This window comes from Lutra lutra, chromosome 8 (assembly GCF_902655055.1).
Source record: "Lutra lutra chromosome 8, mLutLut1.2, whole genome shotgun sequence".
NCBI lineage: Eukaryota > Metazoa > Chordata > Mammalia > Carnivora > Mustelidae > Lutra > Lutra lutra.
The window spans coordinates 139,213,104-139,236,108 of NC_062285.1; the positions used below are offsets into that span (position 1 = coordinate 139,213,104).

The following is a 23,005-nucleotide window of genomic DNA, read 5'->3' on the forward strand; positions in this document are numbered from 1 at the left end:
GTGGTTTCTGCAAGTGGAGGAGTCAGGAGAGGAGCCATATTTCTGAGGCCCACTCCGTGTTCTTCTGGTTGCTGTTATGCAGCCATCGATGCTGAGGGCTAAAGGGTACCTTGTCTATGCTGCACATGCAGGCTGTGGGCTGGAGTGTCAGCAGCTGCCCTGGTTTCCCTTGGGCCCCATCTGGGGCTGGGAGCAGGTGCGGGGAGTCACAGCAATAGCCATGGGCTGGCGGTTGGTTAGTAAGGGAAGGGCTGTTCAAATTGGGATGCTATGAATATTTAGCTGTATGACTTTAGGTAGGTGCCTTAGCCTCTCTGGTCCCTCTGTAGAATGAGGAAATGATACTACCGTGTTATAGTTGTGAAGTCCGTGTGGGCCCATCCAGATGAAGGCCTGGCCCAGACCAAGGCCCTGGAGGTTGGTTGCTCCTGTGTGGAGGCCGGGATGAGGTTAGCTCTACTCCAGCTGATACCTCGACAGCCCCCGAGGCAGGGCCAGGACTCTCCCATTTCACAGAAGGGCAAGTAGAGGTGCAGGTGGAATGTGGCTTTAGACTGGTTGTCTAGACTCCTCATCTGGACTCTTCCTGGTCCACCATAGAGACCATTCAGCGTCCTTGTACAAAACCTACTTCACACCAGGCCCAGAACAACGGGCTGTGTTCCTTGGTTCTCCAAAAAGCCTTCTGGTGTGCCAAGACCTTACAGGCCCCACGAGTATATTGAGGAGCTCATGGTCAGCTGCTAATTGCTTCATTCGTTTGTCAAGGCTTTATTGAATGCCACACACTGATCGAGGCCCTGGGGACAGGCTGAGAACCAGACAGGTGCAGCTCTGGCCTTCACGGGGTTTATGGCATCATGGGAGACACATCAGCCACCAAATCCTTGATTCCATCGGGGCCAGGAGACGAGGGGTGGGAGCTGGGGTCAGGGAAGTCTTCCCCTGGGAGGGGGGCTGGACACAAGCCGCTATGCAGGGCCGGGGGTTGGGGGCTGGGGAAGCGTGTGTTAGGCATAGGGAACAGTTCAGGCAAAGGCCAGGAGGCTGGCAGGGCTGTGGGCGTTCTGGAGCGGACACTCAGTGCTCAGTGCGCCACAGCTCCCCCTGCCTGTCACCCTGTGTCATCAACCTGCTGGGACCCTGCACAGCACAGCGGAGGTCCAAAAGGGACGCAGGGCTCATACGTGCAGGCTGTCAGCCAAGTGCTCGTTCCCTGCGTTCAGACACACCAGGGGCGTCCCCAGGCTCTGCCTCTCGCTCCAGTCTGACCTGGTGAGTCCTGTGTCTCCAAGCCTCAGTGTCCCGAATGCACAAGGGGACATGGTCCTGCCAGGTTCCTCTGTGCTGTTCCCAGGTGACGCTGGCCTTTGGGACAGTGTTCACGGCCACAGCACCTCCTGGTCCCACTGCTGATTCTGCCTGGTGCAAGGGTTGCTCACCCCCCAGCTGTCTGCTGAGGCTCAGCAGCCCCGCGCCGCCTGCCCGGACATATGGCGGCTCATCAGAAGGGTAGCCCGGCCAAGCTGGTGGTAATTATTACAAAGTTCAGATGTTTGGGTTTCCTTTTCTTTTCCTTGCTGTCCACACATGGACTATCACGGGGAGTACAGGAGCTGCTCTCTCCAGCTTTCGAAGTGGAATCATACCTGTGGGGGAATCGGGGTTGAACAGAGCACTGGTCACGAGTGCCTGGATTGCAACGGAGTCTGGAGCCTGCGGGCAGGGCTGACCCAGGTTGAGGGGCAGAGCTGTTCGGTGTGACCCTAGCAGGCAGAGCAGGAGGAGCACAGAAGACAGTGACAAAAGGCAGGCTCTCATCAGTGCGGGAAGACCGTCCCACAGGCAGGAGCCCAAAAGAGCAGTGATATGACCTCACTGAGTGCTGAGCTGCCTGGCACGAGGGGTATGCAAGCACAGACCCACTGTGTTTGGGCTTGGCATCTTCCCAGCCCCTCCCCGCTTAAAGGGCCCCAGTTCCTCTGCTTGCGTGGAAGGTCCCCCTGCAGAGGGAGGGTCCTGTGTGCTCTCAGGGGCTAGACGGGCAGGGAGAGTCATCTCGGTGCTGCCCTTGGAGCAGCGGCATGGCGACCAGGTTGGCCTTGACATGGAGGACTGTCCAGAACGAGCGAGGAAGGGGAAACAAAGCAAACCCGTGGTCACCACGATTGGCCCTTCTAAGTGGTGTCACCGGGGCATGCTCTGCGTGGGAGAGAATCCTTCCACATTTCCCTTGGGCCCCATGTTCTGAAGGCCATAAGGCCACCGTGTGTCTGGGCCCCTGCGGGACTCTGGAGATGCAGACGTGCATTAGGCCTGGCCCCGCCGTGTGGGGGCTTGGGATGAGGGTGGTGGTGGCTGGACGGGGGTGGGGGGAGCGGTTCCGTAATGGCCAACACCCCATGCCAACCCAGCCTTGGCCCAGGGCAGTCCCTGGCCCCGTGCTTGCCTTCATGTCCCCCTCGGTCCTTGCTCCTGCAGGATGTACAAGACACGGTCACACGCACACACACACACACACACACACGCACCCAACTAGGCCTGGAGGCGCAGGTCACGGACTGTGCGTTCTTCAGGGGAACCACTAAACCGTCTGTCAGAGTGGTGACGCGGATTCCTGTCCCCGGCGGGCCGTCCCTCGCCGAGCATCCTGGCTGGCACTTGGTATGGTAGGACATTTAAATCACGTCCGTTCTGCCGTGCTGGCCTCCCCGTGTGGTTTCGTTGGCATCCCCTGATGGCCAGGGACACCGAGCACCTTTTGTTGGCCACTCGGGTATCTTTTTTTGTGAACTGCTCATGTCTTTTGCCCATTTAAAAAAAATGGGTGTCTGTCTTTTCTTATTGGTTCGTAGGGATTCTTCATGTATTGCGAATGGGAACTCTGTCGTAATATGACAAGCGGCTTTCGTCCTCTGGGACTCTTTCTCCCAGCCGTGCCTTCAGATGGCCAGACGTTCTTAACTTGGGGGTAGTCAGACATATTCGTGTTTTTCTTTGTGGTGGGTGCTCTTGGGGTTCGATCTAAGAAATCCCCCCTCCCCTAGAGTCATGAAGATACTTCCGTGTTGTCTTCTGGAAGTTTGCTCTTCAGCCTTTTGTGCCTGGGTTGGATCTGCCGGGGGTGAGTGTGTTGACGGTGAGCAGGAGGGATCCCATCTCCGGTGTCTTCGCACAGATGCCCGCGTGGCCCAGCACCGAGTGGAGACAGTCTGTCCCTCCTGGCACGCCCCACACTAGCCATTTCCACCTTTGTGCCTGGGCTCGGTGTCTGGGCCTCTCCTCCTCCTTTGGTCCCTTAGCTCCGGGAACACGCTGTCTTCATGACTTTAGCAATAGCTTTCCGTCGTGCCTCTTTTCCGACTAGAATGTTGGAGGCTCCACGAGAACAGGGACCCAGCTCTCTGTTTTGTGGTCTTTACTCCAGTGGCTGGGACCGTGCCTGGCTCATCAGAACAGTGTTGGATGGATAGGTAGAAGGATGGCTGGATGGACAGGTGACAGACCCCAGACTGTGGGAACTCAGTTAACATTCGGGCCTGGCCTGGCGTGGTGTTCCCGTGACTTTCTGGGACCTTCCTCCAGGCCTTCCCCCAATTTTCTCACCTGCAAAGTCCTTCTTCCTCCTCTTTGATGCCGGTCCCTCCAGAGCAGAACCTGACCATGCCACCTCCCTGCTTACCCTGCTGCCGCTCACCCCCAGGCTGAAGGCCTGCCCCCCCACCCCCGCCCCATCTCCGGACCCAGTCCCCTGCCCCACGCCTCAGACCCAGTCCCCTCCCCAACGCCAGCAGAGGCTCCGTCGCTGCGGGCCTCCGGTCCCAGGTCTCTTGGGGGGCAGTGTGTTTGTGACGCTACGCCCGGGGCACTGTGACTTGCCAGTCACAGGAAAGCCACGTCTGGTCCTCTCAGGAGCAGACTCGGCACCGAGCCTTGGGTAGAGGCGCTTAGAGGAAGGGGTGGGAACCGACCACGGAGAAAGAGGAAGAGCTGAGCTGTCACAGAATCTGAAGTGTTGGAAGAGAACTCTGTATACATACCGTATTCATTTATGGGTTTTGGATACATTTTTTGTTCTCATTTAACTGAAAGCGGCCTTGATTTAAAAAAAAAAAAAAAAAACCACGCGTGCGGGAGGGAGTGAAATTGGCATGCAGCTCGTCCATCTGGTCTAATTACTTCTGGTATTTTGAAAGAAGGAATATAAACCTGCTGAGACATTAAACTTCGAGAAGAGGCTGCCGGCCGTTGCCGGGCGTCTGGGCGCCGATCCTGGTGCTCAGCTTGGAGGCCTGGCACTGCCTGCAGGCAGTGGGGCGTGGGGGACCCTGCCCCTCTCGCAGGGAGCCCCTGGCCTTGAGGACCAGCTCTCTTTAAATGCCAGGACTGGACAAGGCCATGCTTGACACTCCTGCTGGCGGGCGGGACCCAGCCGGGTGATCCTGGGTTGGAATCTTGGCTTTCTGTGAAATGACAGCTGGGATAGGCCCCTGCTGAAGAGTCACTCTTAGGGTCCCAGGGGGTCATGGGGTACAGGGGGTCATGTCCATAAATTGCATGGCATACAGTAGATGTTCAGCACACGGTGGTCCCACTCACCGTCTAACCCTCTGTAGGTCTCTGCCTGGATTTCCCAGAGCAGGGCCGGGGGGAGGGGGTGAGATCAGGGTGTTCTGCACAGCTGGGGCCGCCCACCAAGGCACCCCAGGGGTGGGGTATGGGCAGGGGCCGAGCTTTCCTTGTCCTTCTCTCCTTCCCTGTGTGCACAGGCCAGACCCCCTGGGTGGGGTGGGGGCAGGCACAGAGCCGCCTGGGACCCGCGGGATCCAGGCTCTGCCTACTGATGGGACAGTTGTCATAGTAACGGTTCCCACTGCTGTCCCCAAGACCCCGTGCTTCTGCCACTTGTAGTTAGACCTTGGTCCCCACTGGACAGCTGAGGAGCCCGAGATCCAAGATCTGAGGGGACTTGCTTAGGGTCCCCCAGTGCTTAGAGCCGGGTTGGGCCTGGGTGGCGGGACGGAGGCCCCCAGACCTGGGTACAGAGAGATGCTAAAAGATTTCTTTTTTAAACTTTGTCCAATAGGTCTTCTGGAGAAAACCAAATAGAGGCTAACAGAGTGAAACCCTGGCTTCTTTCTTGGCTCCTCAGAGGCTCTCGTAGGATGTGGCCGAGGGCCTGGGACCTGGGCCAGAACCGAGGCCTGTGCCAGCCCAGCACCTGCTGTACCGGCTGTGGTCAGAGGCTGCTGGGGCCACAGGGACACCGGCCCTGCCCGTTACGGCTGCCTGGCTTCTGGGCCAACCCCTCACCAGGAATCCTGGCTTGGCACAGCTCCAGCCGCTCCCCAGAATCCTTTGCTCTGTCTCTTAAGAAAAGCTTTTTATTCTTTCAAAAAACACGCTTTTCTCAGTCTCTCTCAAACACTTGTCCAAGGTGTCCGGGGCGCTGGATGTTTGCACCGCACGCGCGTGTTCCGTGTAGCTCTGCCGGGGCCGTCCTGGGCAGCCCGGTTTGGGGGTGCCCCTCAGACGGGGATCGTGCCTGTCTCGGCCTGTGGGTGCCCGCAACTGCGGATGGCTTACTTTTCATTTCTTGGGCTTTGTGGGCTCACCCGGAGGCTGGGGGTCAGGGGCAGGTGCCTGCCTCCCTGTGGTCAGTGGGCAGCCTTTTCTGGTCCATTCCCTCCCTGTCCCGGGACGCCCTCTGGGGGCCCAGCTTTGTAGAGGGGATGCGCGGCCCCACTTGCTCCCCTTAACATTCTGAGGATCCCGGCTGGTTACTTCAGGACCACGGAGACCCACCTGCCCTGGGTCACAGGCTGCAGGCCCGTGCCTCTCCCGCTGTGTCTGTTACCTTTGGTTCCCCTCCCGTTTCTGGGTGGTTTTAGCATGAGGCCATGGCCTTCCTCTGCTCGTTCTGGCCGGAAGGGCAGGCTTTCCCTCCTGTAGCTGCAATTCGGAGACCCCTGGGTCCGCCAGTGTGCCGGGCGCTGCTGCAGAATCGTCCCGTTTAACCCGGCGAGCAACGGGGCAAGACAGGATTGTTTTCATCCCATTTCGTGGACGGGGATGGTGAGGCTTGGGTCGAGGAACTGGCTAGAGATCTCGGCCCCAGCAGAGCGTCACGGGGGCCCAGGCCCGGTGGGCGGACTTGGTCAGCTTCGGGCCAGCTGGTGGTGGCCTTGGGAGCTGCTGCTTCCTGCTAGCCCTGGGCCCCATCCCTTGGGTAGCCCCTGTTGGCTGCAGAGCCCGGACGGGGCTCCCTGGATCCCGGGCCCCGGTAGTGCCGTGTTCTTCCTGAGCTCTGAGTCCCACTTCTGGGAAATCAGACTCAGATTCTCCCCTCCCAGGGCCGAGCAAGGGAGAGATGGCGGGGGGCATGCAGAGCTGGTGGTGGGGCACCAGGGACCTTGGTGGTATTTTGCCCCCCGCCCCCCCACCGCCATCTGGAGCCCAGATCGGGTCAGGAATGCCTGGGTTCAGTGGGAGCCGCGGAGCCAGCCTGCCTGTGGGCCTGGCCGCACACCCCACCTGAGCCAGCCGCCCGCTTGGGCCGAGACAATGACCGGAGGGCGGGAGCCAGCCCACACAGCCCAGCCCGTCCCTGAGGGACCCGGCATGGCCACCGCCAAGGGTCCCGCTGCTGCTCACGCCCTCTCTCCTTCCTCCCTGGATTCTGACAGTTGTCAGCCCCGCGCGCCACGCACAGCCGGCGAATTCTGGTGTCGGGAAGAAATTCCTCACGGTTCCTGGCCCTCCGCTGTGCTGCCTCTGTAAACGCGCACACACACACACCACACGCCCACCCCCGCACACACACAACTACACACACACATGCACCCACCCTAATGCCCACACGTGCACACACACATGCAGCTGCACACACACACCACACACTTATCCCCCCCCACAACTACATACATGCATGCACCCACCCCCACACATGCACACACACCGTACACACACATGCACACCTCCCCATAACACACACACACACACACACACACGCAGCTACACACACCCACACCCACAACGTACACAATGCTACACACACACACACACACACACACACACACCCCCATCCATTCCTCTCTCTCTCACACAAACTCTCTCCTCTGCCCCTTCCTTGTCGTTATCTCCCTCCATTTCACCTTGTTGTTATCTCCTTTACAGAGGGCCCCTCTGCACATATGCGCACTAGTCTACACGAGATTAATGTTTGAAACGAATTGTCTGCCTTCTCCCTGCTGCACAGTCCCCGTGAAACAAAAGATGAATGGTTCCGCACTTCGGAAGGGTGGGGGAAATTAATTAGGAATGACAAAGGACCCCATTCTTCGGTTCCACTTATCTTGCTGCTGACTTGCCGGAACTGCTGTATGCTGGGGGGGCAAGGTGTTTGATTGGCAGTCCTTGGGGACCGGTCTCCAGCCTGCACGGCCCTGCCCCCTCACCAGCCCCCTCGGGCCCCTGGCCAGTGGCCGCGTTCCCCTCAGCCTCCCCGTCGGGAGACCAGGAGTGCGGCTCAGAGCCCAGGTGATGGCGGTGGCTGTTCAGACTGTGGGATGTCCCCAGGTGTCCGGGAACCAACTCGCTTAGGCCACATGGGTGTGTCACTGACTCAGTTTCCCCAGCTGCAGAATGGGAGCACAGCCTCCCTGGGGTACCGAGAGTGTTCTGGGGGGCTCTTGGGGCCACTGATGTGTGGTACCCCCATCTGAGATGCTCTCAGTATAGCCATCTCTGAGAGAGCTTCTCAGTGGGAGTAGGGTCAGTGCCCCGCTCAGACCGCAGCTTTCACGCCCATAGAATGAGGAGCGGAAGTGGGAACACCTGGCCCATGAGGTCCGCTGTAAGAGGCTGTCCCCTTCTACTAGGCAGGGCTGCCGCCCTCAACCCCCAGCCCTAGGGAGCGGGCTGCCTGGGGAGGCAGGGAAAGTCCCCGGAAGGAGGTGAGCCAAGATGCAGCAGAGGATGAGAGCACACTGAGCCTGGCTTCACTCTGAGGTCTCATCTGTGAAATGGGCACACGAGCCCACCCAGGAAGGTCATGGGAGGCTGGGAGAGACTGGGATGCTCCACGGGTGGTTTGTTCTCACGCTTGTGCTTCTTATAGGTCTCAGGGCCTCAGGATTCCAGGGGCTCTGGGGTGGGGGGGCTCCCGTCGGGAGTGTGCACAGAGGAGAGGGTGAATTCTTAGTCCTTTCCACCTGCCTGCCCGCCGGTAGAGCTCCTGACCATTGACTCCATCATGCGTGCGTTCATTAGCACGCACTGGGAACCAGCCGTCCCTGAGTCCGCTTGGCTCAGCTGCCAGTTGGGTAAGAGGGATTTAGGGACGGTTTGAACCTGCCCTGGGAGAGCCACCATGAGGGGACTCGGAGAAGGGAGGGTCACCTGTGCTTGGGGCATAGAGGCGATTAGGGAAGCTTCCTGGAAGAGGTGGTCTTTAAGCCAAGTCTTAACAAACAATGGGTCATGGACTCTGAGGAGAGGCTAAGAAGGGCTTTCAGATGGCTGGAAAAGCAGGAGCAAGAACCCAGAGATGGGGAGAGGCGGGCCGTGTTCAGCAAACGGAAAGGATTGTTGTGGCCAGCATGTGGTGAGTTCAGGGGGAAATCTGAGCAGGACGGTCCAAGAGGGGGACTGGGGCAGAGCCCATGGGCCCTGTGTGCCACACTCTGAGGTCTGAGCTTGTCTTCTAGGCACAGGGAGCCGTGGAAGGCTTTGGAGTAGGGGAGTCACCTGGGGGAACTTGAGAGTTGGGGCACCAGGAGCCAGAGTCGCAGGTGCTTCCTCCCTGTCCAGCTCAGAGGGGGCCCAGCAGGGCCAGGAGCTGGGCTGGAACCGGACAGGGTGCATTCAGGAGCTGCTCAGAGGGACAGCAGGCTGTTGCCATTGAAGAGTGGGATCCCGTGGCTTGGCCACCCCTGTAGGGTCCTCTCTGGGTCAGCCACCTCTTGGGCATAGGACGGTGGAGCCAGGAACCCTGGTCCATGTCCCTTTTGCCCCCTCTGTGCCCTCAGGCACACCACCTGGCCTCTCTGTGCCATTATTTCCTTGTCTTTAAAGTGGGAGCCTCCCAGGGCTTTGTTAAGCGTTAACTGATTAACTGAGCGGAGGTGTGGAAGTCAGTGGGGCTTGCGGAGGAGATAGGAGGCGGGATTCCTGCTCCTATTTGCATAAATCTGGCTCAGACGCAGAGAGCACAGGCTCCGGCATCTGCTCTCTGGGTTTGAGCCCCCCCAACCCCCCACCCCCGTCTCACTTGGTCAGCAGGTAACCCCATGCAAACCTCTGTACCTGCCCGCACCTCAGTCTCCGCATCTGTAAAATGGAGCAGTGATGGCATCTGCCCCCCCCACGTGGCTGTGAGGACTGGGGGCTCATGGAGAGGCTCTGGATTTGTGCCTTTGTGGGTGCCCCCCACCTTGGCCTCCGGGCAAGGGAATTCCGGATGCTCGCCCTCGGGCATCATGCCCTGGCCTGGGTGCACCACCAGGCCCAGCCCCACCCCAGGGCACCCCAGGCCTCCTCCTCCTGCACACCCCAGCATCCCCCGGAAATGGGGTGCCCATAGCCCAGGCTAACTGGGTGACCCCTGGGTGCCCCCCTGCCCAGGGGCCGTGTGCCTTACCTGGCCGAGCAGAGAGCACTGGGCTTCAGCGTTCTCTGTAGACAAGCATAATCCCCTCCCGTCTGCTGTCGGGGGACCTGGGATTCACGCTTCAGGGGGAAATCGTTTAATGATTGGCCACGAGGAGGTCATTTATATTGGCTAAGCGGGCTTAATTAGCCTGGATTCGAAGGTTACCATCAGCGCACAAAAAAGCTGTTAAGGGGTTAACCTCTGAGAGATTACATTGTATTCAGCGCTCTGTTAAAGTTTGAATTAATTTTTCCCATGGGTTTGTTCACATTCTAATTTTCAGCTAAATGAGACATCTGTTTCAGAAAAGGAAAATTTGCTCTGGTTGTCATGGCAACTATCATTCTGTAAGAAAATTATTCCAATGGTTACTTTAGAACAGAAAGACAGAAATTCAGGACATAAAGCCGCCTCCTATTGCTCAGTCGGAATTCTGATTCATCCGACCTCCTTGGGGTCTGTGATGGGTCCTGGACTGTGCGCAGACATCGGCTCCTGGCCCTCAGTGCGGCATGGCTGGGTCCAGTGTCGGGTCGCGGTGGAGATGAGGGTGCGGTTTCTGCAGGGCCCCGGGCATCCTGTCTTGGGCATTCTCAGTCTCAGACCACAGCTGCCCCCAGGTGGGTGGGCCACTAGTGGGTGGGCTGGACCCTGGCTGCTTGGACGGCAGGCTCTTGCCTGCCCTGGCCTCTGTCTTAAAACCAGGGCAACCTTGGACTTCAGCTCTGGCCCCAAAGAGCCTTATGATGGACCAGACGTAGAATGCTGGGAGCATCTGGGGCCGATTTCACCTTGAAGAAGGCCCGGCCCCACCCTTCTGTCTCCTCTTCCCATGGCGGGAACCTGAGTGGACATCCACAGGAGGGGCTGGAGGGGTTTCCAGGTCCTGTGGGCTGGTTAAAGACCTCTGAGTTGAGGTCACCATGAAAAGTCTGTCCCTCGCTGTGCTGGAGAAATCCCTGGCCTGACGAGGGTGTTCCCCAACCCACAGGCCATCCTGGCAAATATCTCCTTTGGATGTTTGCATGAATAATTTGGCTCTTCCTGGTCCCCCTAAAATTTCAATACAAGCTAGAACCTCCCCTTTTTCCCATTGACGGAGCTCGTGGGTGTTTAGAAGGAGTTTTCATAGTGGAAGAATAATTTAACCTCTTAAACCTCCTCCCACTCTCCTTTTTCCCCTCCCCTCTGGGTCAGGGTCATAGCACCTAGCAAGAGGGTCAGAAGCACCTCATGGGGTAGGGTCTGGGGGCACAGGCATCATGATCCTGCTGGGAGAGGTGAAGTCACCGGCCCAGGGGTAGAACCAGGGCCAACCTGGGTGCCTTGAGCAAGCTCTCAGGGCCTCCCCGGGGACAGGGTGGATTCCATGTTCCCAGGATCGGAGGCGGTGTATTTCCAAGAACTAGGCAGGTGTATCTACGGGGAAACGCCTGTCCGAGAGGAAGGGAGAGGGGAAGCTGGGGCAGGCGGAGGCTTGCGTGGGTCCATCTGCTCCTGGGGGTCTCTGAGGTCTCTGGTGTGTTTCTAGGTGCCTCTTTCAAGAAGCTACCCCTTGCTGCGCCTCACAGGAACTAACAGACGCCTTCTCTTCATGCAGATGAGGCCTCATCCCGTCTTGTAAATATTTGATTAGATTATTGAAGAATGAATTCTGTATTTGGAAGGCAATGCCAGAAACACGTTGCTTCTTTCCCGGGAGGCTGATGGGGCTTGGGCTCCTGGGAGGGCCACTAGGCTTGGCTTTCTGAGTGGCTCCCAGGCTGCTGCAGCCTTCCTTGCAGTGACTCTGGCCTGGCTCAGCCAGAGAGCGGCTGTGAGTACGCCCAGAGTCTGGGCTTCAGAGATGGCAGAGCTGGGAGCTCAGCGTGTTAGGGCAGGAGCAGTCCCGGCTGGCCGCTGGAGCACGACTCTTTCTGACCAGGAACCATGGCAGGAAAAACACTTTACACTGTGACTCAGTATATCCAGCCATGGGTGTCTATTTAAATATAAATATATTTAACTGAAGTATCCTTTCCATGCTAGGAGGTACTCTTTTTTTTTTTTTTTTTTGGATGCTTTATTTTCTTATTAAAAAAATGTTATTGTGACCCATCAAAATGCAATTTGAAAAGCTCTGCCCTAGGTCAAAGGTTTTTCATGAAGGTTCCATGGGTGAGTTTCAGGAAGGGCCCACAATAATGATGGTGATAGTGATAGTGATGATGGTGGTGCTGATGGTGTTGGTGATTGTGGTGATGATGGTGGTGGTGATGATGATGGTGGTGATGATGGTGATGGTGATGATGGTGTTGGTGATTGTGGTGATGACGGTGGTGGTGGTGATGGTGGTGGTGATGATGGTGGTGATGGTGGTGATAATGGTGGTGGTGGTGGTGATGATGGTGATGGTGGTGATGGTGATGGTAATGGTGATGATGGTGTTGGTGATTGTGGTGATGACGGTGGTGGTGGTGATGATGGTGGTGGTGATGGTGGTGATAATGGTGGTGGTGGTGGTGGTGATGGTGATGGTAATGGTGGTGATGATGGTGGTGGTGATGGTGATGGTGGTGATGATGGTGATGGTGATGATGGTAATGGTGGTGATGATGGTGTTGGTGATTGTAGTGATGATGGTGGTGATGGTGATGGTGGTGATGATGGTGATGGTGGTGATGGTGATGGTAATGGTGGTGATGATAATGTTGGTGATTGTGGTGATGACGGTGGTGGTGATGGTGGTGGTGATGATGGTGGTGATGGTGGTGATAATGGTGGTGGTGGTGATGGTGGTGATGGTGATGGTGGTGGTGGAAATGATGAAGGCAGCTGCAATGCACTGAATCAGGTACTGTTTTACACACTTTATGTGGATTAATGGATTTAATCCTTCCAAACAACCCTATTTTACAGAGGGGGAAATTGAGGCATATAGAGAAATTGAGTCACTTGCCAAAAGTCACACAGGTAGGAAGAGGTGGACCTATTCTCACCTAGGTCTCTCTGACCCCAACATTGCCTTCGAGTTGGGTATAAGATTGTGTATGCGTGTGTGTGAGGTGCATTTTCTGTTATTCAAGGGTGTTATTTTCTGTTATTCTCTTGGGTGTATCAGTGATAGGAGGTGTCTTCTGAGGGGACTGTCCCCAGACCAGCCCACCCAGATGCTATTCCCCAGCCCTGAACACCTGGCCTCCTCCCTTGGCAGGTACTTCCTACAGTTGGGGATCCCTTGGGCAGCCCAAACCCAGGGACGCAGACAGCCCCTCTGCGACTGCTTCTCACCATCTGTTTCTCCACCCAGAGCCTCAGAGTGCAGATACCAGCCCCCCTTCACAGGTGGTTCTCCTGGGGCCCACTCGTGTCTAGGGATGAGGGAATCTTCTCGGCTCCTCCTACAATAACAAGGCAAGAACCACAGACCTCTTCTTCAAGGCCAAAACTTAGGCCTTGGAGGTGGTGGCCTGGTGTGCTCTGCCCACTTTTAGTAAGTTTCTCTGGGCAGGAGCTGGGAGCTGGGGTCTGTCTTTTGGATATGGGCATCATCCTCGGTTTCAGAGTTTAGGCTGTGATCCTCAGGCAGCGGGAGAAGTCCTGTTTGACATCTGTTAACAGATGGATTCATTCATTCATTTATTCGCTGCCTCCAGGCTGGTCTGGGCATGCAAGGTGAGAGGAAGACTGGGGCAGACAGGGCTTTGAAGGATAAACGTGGCATGAGGTCAGGGGTGGGCAGGAGAAGAGGAGGGAACCGTCATTCCTGGCAGGAGTCCCAGGTGAGCAAGGCTAGCAGGGGAGGGGATTTGGCAGGTATATGAAATGGCAAAGGACTCGACCCCCAAACGGCCGCTGTGGTCCCCCATCTTCCTCCTACATAAACCCATGTTCCAGAAGATGGCACTGCAGGCATGAAGGCTGAGGGCAGAGAGGGTCAGGTCTGGGTTCAAACATGACTTGCCCCACCTTGGGCACCTCACTGCCCCTCACTGAACCTCACTCAGTCTTTTTATCCAGAAGGTACCATGGTCGTACTGAATTAGGGTTTTCAAATGGTGTTCCGTGAGATGCCCAGGGTTCCAAAGACATGCTTTGGGTGGCTGCCAATAGGTAGAGCTGTTGGGTCAAGAGCCAGAGGTCTCAGCCTCGTCATGAAGGACTAGGGGCCATGAGAGGGATTTTAGGGACAGCTTTGGGCATGTGAGAGAGACCTTGAAGATGAAAGCCCAGCCACACTGCTGACTTGTACGGTTTGTGCTGGAGGCGGTAGTGAGGTGCCCAGCCCGGGAGCACACCCAAATCCCAGGCTAGCTCACCTCGCTGAGCCTCTGGTTTCTTATTTGTAAAATGTGAATACTCTTAGTCCTTAATTCCCAGAGTTCTTGTCACAGGAAAACCATCCCTGTAAGGTACTTAGAGGGCACCTGACAGAAAAGTAGGTAGGCAGGAAATGTAGGCAATGATTTCTGTTCTCAGTCTCCTCATCTGTAAAAGAGAAGGAAAGAGACCTGGCTGCCTACCCTCGCTGCTGGTGTGACAGTCCCTGAGGTGGCAGAGGGGGAGGTGATGAGAGTGATGACGGTGATGGTGGTGTGTTGATGACTGTGTCAGTGTCCTGGGGCCCTATAACTAATCACCACAGATGGGGGTGCTTAAGACAACAGACATTTATTCTCTCACAGTTTGGAGGCTGGAAGTCTGACATCAAGGTGTCACCCCCATTTGTCCTTTTTGAGGCCCCTGAGGGAGAATTTCTTGCCCCTCTCCCAGCCTCTGGTTGGGGCTACAAGCACTTGGCACTCCTTGGCTTATAGACAACATCACTCCAATCTCTACCTCCATTGTCAATGGCCCTTTTCTCTCTGTGTCTCTGTGTTTTCACATGACCTCTCATAAGAACACCAGTCACTAGATTAGGGGCATGCCCTAACCTGGTACCACCTCATCTTAACTTGATTATATATCTGCAAGGACCCTGTTTCTAAATTCGGTCACATTCATAGGTACCTGGGTCCATACTTCAACATATATTTTTGAAGGACACAATTTGACCCACAACAGTGGTGATAGTGATGCTGGTGATGGTGATTGTGGTGATGGTTGTGGTGATGGTGATAGTGCTGGTGGTGGTGATGATGGTGATGGTGGTTATGGTTATAGTGATTGTGGTGGTGGTGATGATGATGGTAATGATAATGGTGATGATCATGATGTGGTGATGGTGATGGTGGGGTGGTGATGGTGGTGATGGTGATGGTGGTGAGGGTTATGGTGATTGTGGTGGTGATGATGATGGTAGTGATAATGGCGATGATCATGATGTGATGGAGATGGTGGTGATGATGATAGTGAGGGTGGTGGTAACGATGATGGTGGTGGTGGTAATGATGATGATGGTGATATTGGTGATGATGATGTTGGTGATGGTGATATTGGCGATGATGGTGGTGATGGTGATGGTGGTGAGGGTTATGGTGATTGTGGTGGTGATGATGATGGTAGTGATAATGGCGATGATCATGATGTGGTGATGGTGGGGTGGTGATGATGGTGATGGTGATGGTGGTGATGATGATAGTGATGGTGGTAGTGATGATGATGGTGGTGATATTGGTGATGATGATGGTGATGGTGATGGTGGTGACAGTGGTAATGAAGATGATGGTGATAGTGATGGTGGTGGTGATGATGGTGACTTTGTAAATCGTAACAGGCTGTGTTAATGTGGTATCTTATAATGACTTAGGCCCAAGAAAGCTTCATAGTAGGGATGTTTTTGTTAGAAATGAAAGCCCAGGGTGCCTGGGTGGCTCAGTGGGTTAAGCCTCTGCCTTTGGCTCAGGTCATGATCTCAGGGTCCTGGGATCGAGTCCCGCATCGGGCTCTCTGCTTGATAGCGAGTCTCTTCCTCCTCTCTCTCTCTGCCCACCTCTCTGCCTACTTGTGATTTTTCTCTGTCAAATAAATAAATAAATAAAATCTTAAAAAAAAAAAGAAATGAAAGCCGAATCAAATGGCTTTATGTTGCCCATATAACTGAGAAGTGCAGAAGTATGGTGGGTGACTGGTACAGTTTTGATCCAGCGGGCTCCCTTGGGCCATGCGGCCCAGCCATTGCCCTTTGGGACAGCTTACTAGCTGCTAACAGCTTCCAAAGCAAGAAGCTCACTGGTTGATATGCAGGAGTGAAAACATCCTCTCTTGTCATTGAAAGAAGAAATATCTGGGATTCCCACCAATGGGAAGGATCTAGGCTTCATGTTCACCACTGAGCCAATCCAAGGGAATCATTGGCATCGTTCAGTCTAGGTCTGAGTTGAGATTCCATTAATTGGTCTGGGTCCCTCTGGTCCTGACCTTAGAGCTGGGGATGGACTCAGCCCGGCTGTAAGCTTCAAGGGAAAGCAGGAATCAGCATCCTCCCCTTGGAAGCCATTCTCTCTGGACTGAGTCTCCACCTGCCCCAACTTGGGCAGGAAGGCGGAGAGTGTTTTCCTGGTGAGGGATCGGGGGTCATGTTCTCTGAATTTCCTTAGAAGAGCTCGGAGAATTAGAGGTCTTTGGCTGACGCTGATTCTTTTTAAATGTTCCTTTTAAAAGTTTACAGAAGTAATATTCATTCATCCTAGAAAAACAGAACCTGTGTTGAAGGAAGGGGGAAAGAGAAGAGGAGGCCAGAGACATCCCACAGCCTGCGAGTGGGTCAGGATTCTGGCTAAGTCCAGGTCATCCCCACCTTTACATTGAGTTTCTAGGGATCAAGCCTGCCCTGGAGACCATTTGGCGCCACGGCGGCTTCCCCTGTGACAGTCCCGCACTCTCTCTGAACTGCCCGCTCTTCTTCCATAGGCAGCCGTGGTTTTATGGCTGGGGCTTTAACCTCCCACGAGGCCAAGCACTGCTAGAGAAATGGAACCTCATCCCTGAAGGCGTAGACATCCTGATAACCCACGGACCGCCACTGGGTAAGAGTGAGCTGCCCCCCGCCTTGGCTGGCCCGGCCCCCAGCGGGCCTGCTGGCGCTGGGGGCGGCTGCCGGGGGTGTGGGTGCTAAGAGGCAGCGTCTGGCCCCACCTGAGCACGGAGATCAGCCTTGACGAGCTCTGTTCTGAATCTGACTTGCTGTGGCACTGGGGACAGTTCCCCCCATGCCCCCTCATTTCCCCTACTGTGTGCCGGGGGTTCAGCGTGTTACCTCGTGGACTCCTCGCAGCCCCCCAGGGAGGTCAGCATCAGCTGCCTAGTTTACACGTGTGGGTACTGGAGCTCAGGGACGTGAAGAGGCAGGGCTGGGCCCTTGACCTGCATCCTGGGGAACGAATACCTTCAAGGTCACTCTCTTGGCTTCGTCCTGTATGCCCTCACCTGTCAGACACCTGGGGAACCGCACCCCCACCCATTCCAACAGTCTCCAGGGCCTATGGGTTCCATCCTCAATAGGTCTTGTCCCAGGCTCCACTGCCCCCTCCCTGGTCCAAGCTGATGTCACCGCTCACTTGGTCTCTTTCTGGGCCCCACTGGCTGTCCCATCGGGGGCTTTCTCAGGCCTCCCCTCCCCCTTTCCTCACCCACACTTCCTGTCCATCTGCACATCCCTCCGATTCCACCTCCAAACTGGATCCCAGCTCCTTCCTCTCCTCTGCACTGCAGCTGTCCCCACCTGGGTCCCGGCCAATGTCTTCTGTCCCTTTGATGATTGCCATGGTCTCCTCACTGGTCCCCTGGTCCCGGAGTCTTGCCCCTTCCACTCCACTCTCCTCAGATCAGGGGATGGAGTTCTCTGAATTAGCAGCTATGCCGTGCCGTCCCTCTACAACACTTCATAACTCCCCTAGGCCTTAGAATGCTGTCCAAACTCCCAGCAGCCCCGCCCCTCCCAGCCTCCTCCTCCTCCTGCTGCCTCCACATAACTTGCCATCACTCCCGCAGCATTTGGGGTCCAGGGTGGGAAATCCTGGACAAGGGGTAAACCTGGGCAGTACTTGCCTCCAGGGTTTATAGGCTGTGGGGTAGAGGGGCATGGAATGGCCAAGCCTGGTGGGACCTTTCTCTCCTTCCCTCCCTCCCTCTCTCTGTCTCTCTGTCTCCCTGTCTCCCTCCCTCTCTCATCACTAAGGCAGTGGCAGGGGCAGCCTGCCTAGTTCGGGGACTCAGAGGCTCCCCCTTCCCCTTCTTAGCGTGCAGGAACCTGTCTCCCCGACCCAAACCAAGGGGGGCCGAGACGAACCCTGGCGGCTCGCTTGGAGTCCTCGATTACTCTCGTTTGCGCGGCTGTGTGCGAATAATGGGCCGCTGCCATCTGGGGCGGCTCCGGGAGGCTGGCGGTGCGAGCAGACCCCGACCCAGCCGTGAGCCAGACTGCAGCGAATAGAGTTCATTTTCATGATTTTGGGGTATCTGTTTAGAAAGTTTCCGACGTGGAAATCTCGCTCCTGGTTCTGCTCAGCTGCCAGCCCCTAGGGTGCCCTTGGGCCTCCCCTGTCCCTTTCAGGCCTCAGTGTGCCTGTCTCTGCAATGGGGGGGATGACACCTTGGAGGCCGCTTCAAGCACAGGTCTGGGGGGGCTCACTTGGCCCCCAGCGCCCGGCCCACTCTGGACTCTGGTAAGCCAGGCTCTCCGGGTGGCCCTGCAGAGGAGGAAGGGCGGGGCCGCCAGGCCCTAGGCAGCGTGTGGCAGAGCCCTTGGCTTTCCTCCCTGAAGGCAGGGGGCCAGGCGGCCTCAGGAGAGCTTGCTGGGGCTCTGGGGCAGGGTCCGCCCGGGGCTGTGAGGCCTGGACCCCGTGTCTCTGAGACTCAAAAGCTGGGGTGTGGGGCCTGCAGGGCTGGGGGCCCAGCCGTCTGGCCGCTGTCACTGCCCCGCTGTCCTCTCCTCACACAGGCTTCCTGGACTGGGTCCCCAAGAAGATGCAGCGGGTGGGCTGCGTGGAGCTGCTCAACACGGTGCAGAGGCGCGTCCAGCCACGGCTGCATGTCTTTGGCCACATCCACGAAGGTCGGCGCAGGGGTGGGGAGGGGCTCCTCATGGGCCCTGTGGAGGGGCCCCCTCACCTCCCTCCCACCCAGTCACCTCCTCCCTGCTGTCAGCCCCTTCCTGACGTGCGCTCTTGTACATGCTTTGTCTGCACTTGGCCATCAGTTGGCTACCGCTGAAGTGGTTAACAGTGGGAAGACAGTTGCAAAGTCTGGCAAGACTCAGGGCTAAGTTTCACTCCCTGGGAGTGCAGAGACTCCACCTGGCTGCTGCCTCCAGCCTGGGAGGCTTTTGGAACGTGAGCAGGAGGCTTCCTGGAGGAGGAGACATTGGATGGAACATGGAGGATGTGTTAGGTTTGGTAGGCTCACTGTGAGCTCCTTAAGACTCGCAGTTACCTACATCTCTACAGCCTGGCATACAGTTGGTGCTTAATAAATGTGGAGGGCCCCTTGCTTGCCTGAGACATTCTGGTGGCACCTCACCTCCACCCCCACCACATGCACATATAGACCTGGTATTCTGGCTCAGTTCGTGGGGGGTGGGGACACTTGCTGTGTCCACACAGTTGGAAAGGGGGGGTTCACTTCCACTTGGGGGGCAGTGGGCAAGGCGAGTGTGATGGTGCTGGTGAGGTCAGCCCACACGCCCACGCCCTGCACATAGGGCTTTCCTTATTAGCCTGGAGCCTGATTCCTCAGCTTGGCAGACCCCTCCTTTTACTCCTTTCAGGCCTTCATCCCACCTGCCCGAGGCCACACTGTCTCATCCCACCCTACCAGAAAGCACATGGGCTCCCATGGGCCATGGGGACGGATGTGATTTCCCCCAGAGTTGTCTCCCAGCCTCCTGCACCTCTGTCCGTGTTAGGCCAGGGTCCCCGGGCCTCACATATGCTTGGTCTGCATCAGGTCATTTTCTAGCTCAGAAGCAAACAGACCTCAGCCCTTTCCTTAAGGGCTGCTGCATGGTGTTGTCGGAGGACAGAAGTGATCAGACCTCCCCTGGCCCTGAGGAGATCACAGAGGGAAACAGATAGGCAGTCAAAGGCAGAATCTGAGAGGTCATGGGATGGACAACCCACGTGCTGTGGGATAGCAATATTGCCATCATTTTTTGCAGCCTAGACATGCCATCAGATCCCAGGTGATGTGTGACCCAAACCACACTCCTGCACGATTGTATAGGCAAAATGGGGCTTCCAGAGAATGGGTAACCTACAAGAGGAGGGGAAATGGCCTTTCTGGCTTGGAGGTGATCTGAGCTGAAGGATGAGGATTCTAACAAGTAGACACGGTGGGAAAAGGGTATGATGACAGCAGAGGCTGAGAGAAGAAAGTACATGATGATGGTGATGATGGTGGTGATGGTGATGATGGTGGTGAAGTGATGATCATGATGGTGGTAATGGTGGTGGTGATGGTGGTGATGGTGATGGTGACGGTGGTGATGGTGATGGTAATGGTGATGATCGTGGTGATGGTAATGGTGGTAATGGTAGGAGGTGAAGGTGGCAATGGTGATGTTGGTGGTGATAGTGATGATGGTGATGATGGCAATGATAGTGATGATAGTGATGGTAGTGATCGTAATGGTGGTAATGGTGCAGATGATGATGGTGATTGTGGTAATGATGGTGGTGATGGTGGTGATGGTGATGGTGGTGATGGTAATGGTGGTTATGGAGATGAGGGTGGCTTGGTGATGATGGTGGTGATGGTGACAGCAAAGATGGCGATGATGGTGGTGGTGATGATGATGATGGTGGTGATCATAATGGTGGTAATGGTGCTGATGATGGTGATTGTGGTGATGATGGTGGTGATGGTGATGGTGGTGATGGTAATGGTGGTTATGGAGATGAGGGTGGCTTGGTGATGATGGTGGTGATGGCGATGATGGCGATAATGGCAATGTTGGTGATGATGATGATGGTGATGGTGGTGATGGTGATGGTGGTAGTGGTGATGATGATGGTGGTGATGTCGTCAATGGTGATATCTCACTGTGTGCTCCCCATGTGCTTTCCAGGCACTGGGCTGAATGAACACTGTATGTGGATTATTATCTCATTTGCCCCTCGTAGCAGTCGGGGAAGGAGCATCTGTCATCACCTCTATCTATAGATGAAGAGGCCGAGTTGAGGGTTTCGGTAGCTTGCCCTGGCTTGTTGGGCCTGCTGCAGCGGAGTGCTCTCTGACTACCACGCTCCCTAGGCCACCTCACTACCCTAGGTCCTGGCCTTACTCCCTCAGCCCTGACGGCTGTGTGCTTACTTTCCAGGGTACGGTGTCATGGCAGATGGGACAACCACCTATGTGAACGCGTCTGTGTGCACCGTGAACTACCAGCCTGTGAATCCGCCCATAGTCATTGACCTCCCCACACCCCGGAACTCCTGACTGCCCCTGCTGTCTCAGCCCTTCCTGCTCACATCAGCTACACATGCCTGGCCGAGAGCACAGACCCCCAACCACCCTTCCTTCCAGCAGACCAGCTGCCTGGCCACAGGGAGCAGCCCAGCTGATGGGTTGAGGCCTTGGAATGAAGAAAACCTCCCCTGACTCTTCAGCCTCCGTCACCTGGAGTCAGGACCCTGTGGGTCCCTGGCAGGGGTTCTGTGCTCATTACTGTTTTCTGCGTGTACATTTCTGCGTGTACCTTGTCAAAGGACCTAACAAGCTTGCGGTCCTGTCCTGCTTGGGAATTGACGGACTCTTCATCCCTCTCAGTCGGACCCACTCGTGGGCTTGGGAAGCTGCTACTCCTGGACACACTTTGGAGGTTCTCGCACAAAATCACCCTCTAACCGAGGGTCTGTGTGGCAGCAAGCCCCAGGGTTGGGGGTGTGTGGGAGGTTTTGGAGCCTGGGTGCAAGTGGCACCCATTCCCGCCCCCCTGCCCCCCACCGGGCTTGGGGAGGAAATGGGCCTGCTTTACAGCTGAGGCCCTTGAGGGAGCGATCAGGGACGTCTCAGGAATTCGGGCCACAAGGCCAACAAGGCCAACAAGCCGTCTGCCTCACCTCGTGACCCCGCTTTCTTCCTGTGGGCATCTTTGCCATCTTGAACAGTACCTGAGCACCCCGGGTGCTCACATGGAGCCTGGACCCGGGAGAGTGGTTCTATAAAACGAGCCATGTGGGTGCCCAGGACCAAATGGAAGGTTCCCGAGTCACGGACTCGCGGGTCTGAGCAACTCTGCAGAACTTGGCAGGCTGGAGGGGCCGCAGACCGAGGCCACCCTGCCACGTGGTTGTGCCCATGTGGGCGTGCGTGCACGCGCGCGCGCACGCGCGCACACACACACAAACACAGAGTCCTTCTTAACTTAATGAAGTGGACCCCGGGTTTCCCCTTACTATCCTCCAGTGGGGTTCCATTCCTCAGTGCGGTTTCCCGTGCACCATTTCGGTTCTGTCTGTTGGACCCACAGCCGAAGGGGCTGAGTGGTTCCTGGTCCTTGCCAGTGTGTCCTGTTAACGGGAGGGTGGCCCAGTGGCAGAGCAGGCCCTGGTGCTGGCAGCTTCATGTAGAACGCCTTTCCTTTTTTTCCTTTAAATTAGGACCGGGGTGGGGGGGTGGGGGGCTGGGCTGAATCTGTGAGGGCGAGGGAACCAGCAGGGTCTCATCGGAATGAGGCCAGAGAGGCAGGATCGCCACGTGCAGGGTCCAATTCTATCTTTATTGAAATTTTTGATATTTTGTTCATCATGGATATTTTTCTGAATCGAATTTGATTTTGAAAGACATGGGGTTAAATAGCATCCTTTCTCTCTCTTGCCCAGCTGTTTGGTAGCTCCTTAAATCGGGCACCTGAGAGGAGGGCCTTACTCACCTCACCCTCAGCCCATCCCTGGGGCCAGCCCTTGCCACACCCTGTTGCAGATACAATCTTGATTCATGCCAGGCGGTCCTGCAAGGTCAGCTCTGTTGGCCCGATTTTAGAGATGAGGAGATTGAGATCAGAGAGGGGACGTCACTTGCCCGAGGGTGCACAGCTCAAAAGGGGCAGAAGCCAGACTTGAGCCTTAGTGTCTGGCTCCAGGGCCTCTGGTTTGCCGGGACTCAAAGCTCTGCCCCTCCGAGGCAATGCATGGTCCCAAGTCTCTCTCTCCCTCTCTTTTTTAAGGGTCCTGTTCAGAGCCTCTCTGGTCCGTGTCTCAGAGAGAGCCCCTGGAGTGCTGAGGGATCCTCTTCTCTGAGCCCAGCACCCTGGCATCCCAGGAGGCCACGATTCCTTACTTGCTTGCACAGGGGTCCCCATGGGGCAAGGCTCACTGTCCACGTGGGGAGTCTGCCAGCAGCAGCGCGCTCTGTGGGGTGTGGGACTTCGGGGACTCTGTTTGACCGAGTGGTTCCTGGTGGGTGAGGATGTTTACAAAGTCTCTGGGGAAGCCC

The 23,005-nt window shown here is 56.3% G+C and overlaps 1 protein-coding gene across 3 annotated transcripts in view; it reads left to right on the forward strand.

Annotated features, from left to right (window-relative positions):
- Window positions 1-21,889, forward strand: part of MPPED1 (metallophosphoesterase domain containing 1) — a 75,200-nt gene extending 53,311 nt beyond the window's left edge. For all 3 annotated transcript variants that reach the window (XM_047743374.1, XM_047743375.1, XM_047743376.1), the window contains exons 5-7: window positions 16,484-16,599; window positions 18,513-18,626; window positions 20,889-21,889. In XM_047743374.1, coding sequence (XP_047599330.1) covers window positions 16,484-16,599; window positions 18,513-18,626; window positions 20,889-21,007 — 349 coding nt within the window. In that variant the 3' untranslated portion in view covers window positions 21,008-21,889. The remainder of the gene's footprint in view (window positions 1-16,483; window positions 16,600-18,512; window positions 18,627-20,888) is intronic.
- Window positions 21,890-23,005: the final 1,116 nt, after the last annotated feature.